This window comes from Rosa rugosa, chromosome 3, assembly GCF_958449725.1.
Source record: "Rosa rugosa chromosome 3, drRosRugo1.1, whole genome shotgun sequence".
In the NCBI taxonomy this organism is placed as follows: domain Eukaryota; kingdom Viridiplantae; phylum Streptophyta; class Magnoliopsida; order Rosales; family Rosaceae; genus Rosa; species Rosa rugosa.
Genome location: NC_084822.1, coordinates 23,134,443 through 23,142,479, shown reverse-complemented (window position 1 = coordinate 23,142,479; position 8,037 = coordinate 23,134,443). Strand labels below are relative to the sequence as shown.

The following is an 8,037-nucleotide window of genomic DNA, read 5'->3' as shown; positions in this document are numbered from 1 at the left end:
TATATATATATATATATATATATATATATATATATCAGCCCAGATCAAGGCGCCTCAAAATATTTATTTTTAAATAATTCTTTGATCCGAAAATTCCCTAAGAACTTGTAACATCCTCTAATTTAATCCTACAAAGCTCGAAAGATAAATTTGGCAAACAAAAATTTAAATAATTTTCAAAAGCTAATAAAGACTTTACAAATAATAGAAAATCAAATTAAAATTACTCGAAATTATTTTTCCTTTCTAAAATAGAAAACCAAATTTTCGAGATCTCACAATACCATAGCGGCGGGAGTGATCAAGTAATGATTGCTAAACCTCTGTTCTTTTAACTCCAGTTTCAATTGAGTTCACATTATTGAATGGACGTTTTCATATTACAGGAATAATAGTTTATTATTATACGGGAGCAAGCATATGGGTCTCAAAAGTAATTTACAGTATCTTTCCACACAAAGCATGATATATGTTTATGGCACGATATGAATTGAAACAACTACATAATCCTTCTAACTCTTCTCGCCTGCATTAGTTACCTCAGTCGCTGCTGCTGGGGTGGGTTTGAGTATGATTTCCACATTGTCATGAACTCCTTGGAGCAGAAGCTCACCTTCATATGTGAGAAGTTTCCGCCTCTTTGCAGCTCTTAGTGTTCCAACCAAAGCTTCAAATATGTTTGCGCATCTATCATCATTAAATAACACACCAAATGTGACCTACAGAAAACAACCAAGCTCATAAGAGGATAGAGAAGGGTATCAACACATTGAAGATTAAGGTATTGCAAAAGAAACATGTTACATTATTCAAAATTTTGTTAATGGATGATTAGATAGAGCAAAGACTCAGATAATGTAACTGCAGAAAAAGAAATATCTCTCACTTGACCTTATTAATGCAACCAAAGAATCCTGTCCAAGTTATCAAAATTGGCAAAACATATTCTCCAAGTTTCTTCTACTGTACTTCACCTTGAGCTTTCAAATGTATGCGCCTGTGTGTGCTACCTCTCACCTTAAAGCTTTCGTTTGTGTGTGTCTCTGCATTCTTCTTGCATGAACTTATTCACTAACATTATGCCATCAACTTTTCTACTTATCGAGGCATTTATCATATACGCCTTTATTTGGAAGAAAAAAGAGCGTAAATCTTTTGTGTTTGGCCTTCAATGATCATCAAGTCAATATAACAATAAATCATTTTTCAAATACATATAGGAGGAACCAAATTAGAATGTTATGCAAGAAAGCGCTTTTCTCTTCCAACATACCAAACATGAGTATAATGAAAATGCATTAGCTTTAAGTGCTTGACACAATTCTGACCAAAAGAGAATAACAGAGTACTTAAAGGCAACACAGTCCAAGCAGCAGAGTAGATATCAGGAATTTTAAATGAGCTCAACTATCACAGAACGATTTAGTTACTGCACACAGGTAGCTTCGAGTATCGTGAAAACATCAATGACAACTGCTTGGCAGAATTTAGACCAAGTCTATTGTGGTGTATTCTTTCCCTCAAGTGATCATATAATTAAGCATTTCTAATAACAGGAGTAGGACAAGGAAGATGTGAAATGAAGTAAACATTGTATTAGAGTTGGTTAGATACTTCTGTTAAGCACAAAACCCAACATCTCATATATATTGAAAAGGAATAGATTTAATAAAAATAGAATTGGAAGGAGTGTTGTGTGTTTAACTGTCTCAGTGTCATAAAACCAGAGCTCAAACTGGCAGGTTACCAGCCTAAAGATATCTGAAATTCTGAGCTGATTTTCACAGATTCATTAAAGTAGTGATTTAGCCAACTTCTCGTGCACAAAATGGTACTGTTCATCTACTTAGTTGCCCTCACACTCCTGAACAAATAGCGAGAGCATAACTGGATTTAAAGTTGAAACTGATAGGACCTTGCTTGTTCAGTCAGGGACTCAAGTATACCTGATTCATAATAGGTTGAAGTATCTGCCACACCTCTTTACTTAATAAATAGACTGCCTTCTCCATTGTTGAGGCAATATTTCTGCGCTTGGAAAGCTTTCTAGTTCTAAACCTGATAACTCATTTCTTAAAGTCTCTTGCTCTTTGCGTTGTCCATGGCTCAATCTATTCCACCTGTAAACTTTCACCTAAAAGAAAACCGTGAGCTTTTCTTGACAGGATGCTTGAAGATATTATGTGTTCAGTGAGACTGAATTTCATTTGAGACATTCATTGTTGTCTTCTCACTCTAAAACTTGTCATTCTTTTCCGATCAATGGTTTTTTTTTTTTACTTCCGACATCTGATCCTTCACGACATTCTGTTTTTCCTTCTGAAATGTTTCTGGTGGTGACTCTTCTTCTTCTTCATCCTCAACACATCATGTTTCACCATCTCCTCTGTCCACTCATGTTTAATCTGAGTCTTTACAGTCAATTTCTTAATCCTGCAACACCTCTTCAACTAGTTCTGGTGCAACACATGCAATTAGTCATATTTTGTTTTTCTAATTCCTCCGGCAAACCTGCATCCCATGCAGACTAGATCCAAGTCTGGAATTCTGAAACCAAAATTGCTTGCAGCATCCATGCAGCCTTTGATCTATCCACTCCTATTTCCACCATTTTTAAGCACTCCAACAACTTATGCAATAGATAGAAAGAAACTATGGAAGTCAAATTTGATGATCTACAGCGAACTGGTACGTTGAAATATAAGGCTGATATAAATCTGGTGGCCTCTGTGTGTATAAAGGATCAAACATAAGGCTGGTGACACTATATAAAGGCCAGGTTAGTGTATAAGATTTTCACCAAGTCCTAGAGCTTGGGACAAGTTGGCTAAGTTCTTAATTCCTCTTGGTTTCATAGTCAGTCAAGCAGATACATCACTCTTTGTCAGGGCTCAAGACTGCATTATACTTGGACACGGTCTATGTAGACGATATTTCCAATTTATTATTAGCCAACTTGGATCCTTATATTCCATGAAAGATCCAAGTGATCTCCATTATTTATAGGCTTGGGAAGCCGTTGGTCACTATTTGTCCCAAACCAATTACATTACTGATTTAATGAATGAACTTAATGTACTTCTACTGGTGGAGATAGGGCTGGTTGTCCAGTCAGTTATACACTTTCCTTAAGCACAAAGACCAAAGTTTCATATATCTTTTTCATTGTATCTTCTCTACATGTAATGGAATTTTCATCATATGAAATCATTAGATTGAACCCTTACCTCAAAGTTACATAAATCAAGATTTTTACATATCCAACAAAAGTAGAAAGCTCAGCAGGCTATGCAACTATAGTTGCAGTGATATACTGCAACAGTCCAAGTAAAGTGACATAAGAGCCTCTCGCCCTTGCCATGATGAAGCTACCAAGTCAAATCAAAGCAATTCATTAATTCAACCCAAGTTAGATAGTTGGACCGTCAGTTACTACCTTGATCACTGTTCAACTATGATTAGATTCTAGCTGTCAATATCTTAATAGAGATTGTATTAAGTCAGTTAGGCTTGATTAGGATCGTTTAATCTTCAACATCTTGTATTAGTCAAGAATAGTTAGTCACTTATGCTACACTTGCTCTGATTTCCTATGTTACCAAACATCACAACAAAGAAATTTATCAACCCAACTGAAAAAGATTGATTATATCTAGAGACTCGTATTACATGACCCAAACGTCTTGAAATGAATCTCAGAGAATCTATTAATTGAAAATGTGATCAAACAAAGTATGATGAGAAAACGTTAATTAGTTTTAGATTGTGCATAAATAAAAACCATTTGATTGTCAAAAAAAAAAAAAAAAAACCATTTGAATGTCTTTTCTACAATAATAGTTTTTGATCACCATACAGTTATTAGATCACATGAAATAAGAAAAAAAAAAATCAAAAAACATTTCACAGAAAAGGGAGTGAATGGATACATGGATGCATCAGCACTGCAACTAATCCAAATTAGATTAAGACATTACAGATCCATCATTGACACTACCCAACTATTTTAGATCCAGATAAAATCACAGTAATTATCAAAGCGTCTGAACTTGTATCGTTTAAACTGGGTCCAACAACAGTAAAGTAGCATTACATATCAAAACTGAGAAAAAGAAATGAATCGCAGACACATTTAGTGTTGGAAATTGAAAAGGAATCGAAAGGAGTGTGTGAGTTTACCTTGTAAGAACCATCGTCTTGGACCTTGCCAAGCCTTTTGATTTCTTCTTTGAGACGCTCGACCTCTTCTTCTACATTCATGGCTTCCCTCTTCAATGTCTCTGTTGCGAAGTCAGAAATGGGAGGACCGATGACCTTACACCCTTTTAGATTGAGATTCCGCTCACAAAAAAAAAAAAAAAAAAAAAAAAAAAAAAGTAACACTGTAACAGATATATTGTTTTTTTTTTTTTTCCTCACCTCTTCCCACTTTTGATCGAGTTCAAACAGATAACCTTCTACCTTTTCATAAAAAAAAAACAGATAACCTTCTACATAAAACTATACAAAGCTAGTCCACCAAAACACATGCGCACAATAAAAAAGAAAAGTACGTAACACCGTAACACATATTTCTATGTCTCTCGTTTGTTGCTGATTTAATTATAATTTTTTTTAAGAGAAAAATAAATTACAATTTGAGGCCCCTATTACAATTCGAACTAAACTGATCAAAATTAAATACAAACAAAGTTGAGAAACGGCAACTTTTTTGACTTAAGTTTGTAACAGCATTAGCAATAAAATTGGCTTCTCAGGGATCATGAGAGAAGGAAATAGGTTCGATATTGCTAGCCAGACTCAAGATGTGTAATACCCCGGAAAAAAAAAAAATCCAAATTAAATTCCGTGGATTTTTAGAAATGATTTCACGATAGTAGGAGCGAGTACGAAGCTTGGAGAAGTTGGGGAATTAGTTCGAACGATTTTATTTTCGAAAACGAACGTTTTTAGGGGGTCAACAAAGTTGACTTTTTATACGTTCAAAATTTGGGAAAACTTCCTTCATGAAAGTTGTAGAGCTCGTCGATACGAGTTCGTGGACATGTGGAACGCATTATTCGGAGTTCGTATGATTAAGTTATGAATATTTGAAAATTGGGAATTTTCTATAAATAGGAAAAATTTCTGATTTATTCATTAAGGACGAAACTTTTCTGTCTTTGCGGAATAGTCCCCCGGACTCTCTCTCTCTCTCGATCGAAAACCCTCAGACCCGGCGGGTCGAGCTCGACCCGACCCGGCTTTTTCACCACCCTCCGGCCACCTCCAGCTCAGGACCCGGCGCCTCCCGAACTCGCCGCCGCACGCCCAGTCGCCTGGTGGTGTCATCTTGCTCCGCCGCTGCCCCCAGAAGTGGATCGAAGCCCCCCGAAGCTAGAACCCGACCCGACCGGAAAACCACTTTTCCGGCGTTGCATGGGCCGATCGTTCCCATTTTCGTGATCTCCTCTTCATGCTGATCATCCCCATGTAAGCCTTTCATCACGATTTTGTGTATAGAACGCTAGATCATGGTTTGACTTTTTCGATGTCCCTGATTTAATCTGAAATCTGATCAGACGCACGAGATTAATCCAACTTCAACGCTTGATCTAGGACGATCTAGGCCAAACCAGACTTAGCTCCAGGTATGAAAGTCGACCACCCTTTCATTTTGAACCAGTTTGTAGTTGGTCACTTTGCCATCTGAGGTGGTTGACCGGCGTTGACCGCCGCGTTGACCGCCGCGTTGACTGCCCACTGACCACCGCTTGTGGCGGCGCATCAGACCATATTTCGAGTTTTCATTATCTAGGCGATGATCTATGCATCCATACGAGCGTTTTGATATATAACATGGTCATGTTAGAAAAAGTTGATAAATAGTGGATTTACGTTTTGACGTTACTATTTAACGTTTTTACGTTTATCTTCGGTTTACGATCTGTGAAGATCTGACCATCGGTTTTGCTTCAATTTTGGATATGTTGATCGTATGACTGTCCCGGTGACTTTGTGAGGTCACGGGCGAAGATCCGACCGTTGGATCTTCGTATAATTGAGAAATAGTGATTCGGAAGGCGATTCGTGAGAATCTGACCGTCGGATTTTCATATAATTTTATGGAGATGTTTGTTAGAGTGATTCAAGAAGATCTGAGTCTTCGTGATAATTTTGGAGGATGATCCTAAAGGCGATCCGTGAAGATCCGACCGTTGGATCATCATTAAATTCAGATCCGACCGTTGGATCATCGTATAATTTCGATCTGACCGTTGGATCATCATTAAAATTAGAATCCGACCGTGGGTTTCCGTATATGTGTGCTTTTGAGTTGTTGGCTAAGTTAAGATCATTATTGGATTAGGTGATCGATGGATTTATTTGGCGGACGATTCGTGAGATTGTTAATGGAGCTGTTAAGAAGACGCAGCTGGATTAGAGGTGAGTAAACCTCACGTGGTTCATATTACGAACTCAATATATTTAATTGCTTTATTTTGCAATCATATGAACTATAGTTGGTATTAATGGGCATTCCTGTGTGAATGTCTATCTATATATATATTATTTATGTGAAATAATATGTATTGTTGAAATTGTGAGATATTATGTACTGTTATGGTTGTGTTGAGTTTATTGTTGAAAAGCAACAATATTGTGAGAGGTATTAAATTTATTGTTGAGAAACAATAAATTGTTGATTTGTTGAGATATATTGATCTGTGGAGATCAATAGGTCACGGGGGTGACCATGGCATCTATTAGTGAACCACGCCCTTGTACCGGGTAGGTGGAAACTAATAGCATTAAATCGTGAACCACGCCCTCGCGCCGGGTAGGTGGAAACGATCAGTTAGAGCTCTAGTCTGTCTGCCAAATGTTGAGTGACCTTATGAGGGTAACGGGGAGTGACTCATAAGTGTATAATATTTATATATATATATATTTATATATATATGAGAGTGAGAAAGTGAAGTGGTTTTGTGGTGATCATTGTAATTGTGATGTTTCTACATTTCTATACTTGAGTTAAAGGAAATGTATTTTATTAAATCAACAGTTCTTCTTGTTTACTCATACTGGCTGTAAAAAGCTTACCGGGTTTTGTGTTGTTGCAACTCCCGGTACACTATTCAAATTGTGTAGCGGGTAATCCTACAGGACAGGAGAACCAGGACGGTGATCGTGCGGTTAGAGCAATTGTTAGAGTTTTACAGCAATTGTACGTTGTGAGGTGTGTTATGCTCATTTGAGCTTTACAATATTGCTTGTGAGAGTGAATTGTAATAATGAACTCGAAGTTTCGAGATTTGGATTTTGTAATTGTAATTATTCATGTTTCGGATTTGAATTTATTATTCAAAATTCGGGGCGTGACAAGATGTCTTTCACAAGAGTACAAAGAGGAGCACAATTCTTGTTGATAGAGTCTATAATTAACTTGGAGTCACCTTTGACATAAAGCTTTCAACAGTTAAGGAGGAGGGCATGATAAAGACCATCACAAATGGTACTACATTCAGCAATGGGGACAAAAGCATGACCGATAGCTCTCGCACCAGCAAAAAGGGGGGAACCATCACGATCTCTAATAACAAAACCAGCAGCAACTTTCTTATTATTGACAATAGAGCCATCGAAAATTGAGCTTGGTGAAGCTAGCAAGAGAAGATAACCAACGGATAACTTGAGAGGTAGAAGCAGGACCCTTGAAGTGGCAAGGGTTATTTCTTCAGTAATTCTCATCAATGGAGGCCATAGCATGAACCACCATGTTAGGAAGAGAGGGAGATTGTCTGAAAATGAGGTTATTCCTCGCCTCCCAAATTTTCCATCAAAGCAGGAGAAGATTTTCTGTAATAGACTTTTGGTAATCCTTCATGAACCAGGAAAGAAACCAATCTTCAAAGTTTTGAAAATCTGTATTTGTAATACCAGCAGAGCACCAAACATTTGTAGAAAAAGGGCAGGAGAAGAAAAGGTGGTTTAAGGGATGACTTAAGCTACCAATGGCACACCAAGAATCACAATTAGTAGAATAACAAACAAGTC

General features: G+C 37.2%; 1 protein-coding gene across 1 annotated transcript; it reads right to left on the bottom strand.

Annotated features, from left to right (window-relative positions):
• Positions 1-309: 309 nt before the first annotated feature.
• LOC133740157 (costars family protein) lies at positions 310-4,337 on the bottom strand. The gene is made up of 2 exons (XM_062168078.1): positions 4,180-4,337; positions 310-719 (listed from the first exon to the last, which is right to left on the bottom strand). The coding sequence occupies exons 1-2, from the start codon at positions 4,258-4,260 to the stop codon at positions 513-515; spliced, it is 288 nt and encodes a 95-aa protein (XP_062024062.1). The 5' UTR covers positions 4,261-4,337; the 3' UTR covers positions 310-512.
• Positions 4,338-8,037: the final 3,700 nt, after the last annotated feature.

Bases quoted from the DNA above. Each gene is read 5' to 3' on its own strand.
- LOC133740157 (XM_062168078.1), bottom strand. From the start codon at position 4,260: ATGAATGTAGAAGAAGAGGTCGAGCGTCTCAAAGAAGAAATCAAAAGG. The intron at 720-4,179 runs GTAAACTCACAC...TGTTTTCTGTAG, and splicing joins AAGACGATGGTTCTTACAAG to GTCACATTTGGTGTGTTATT.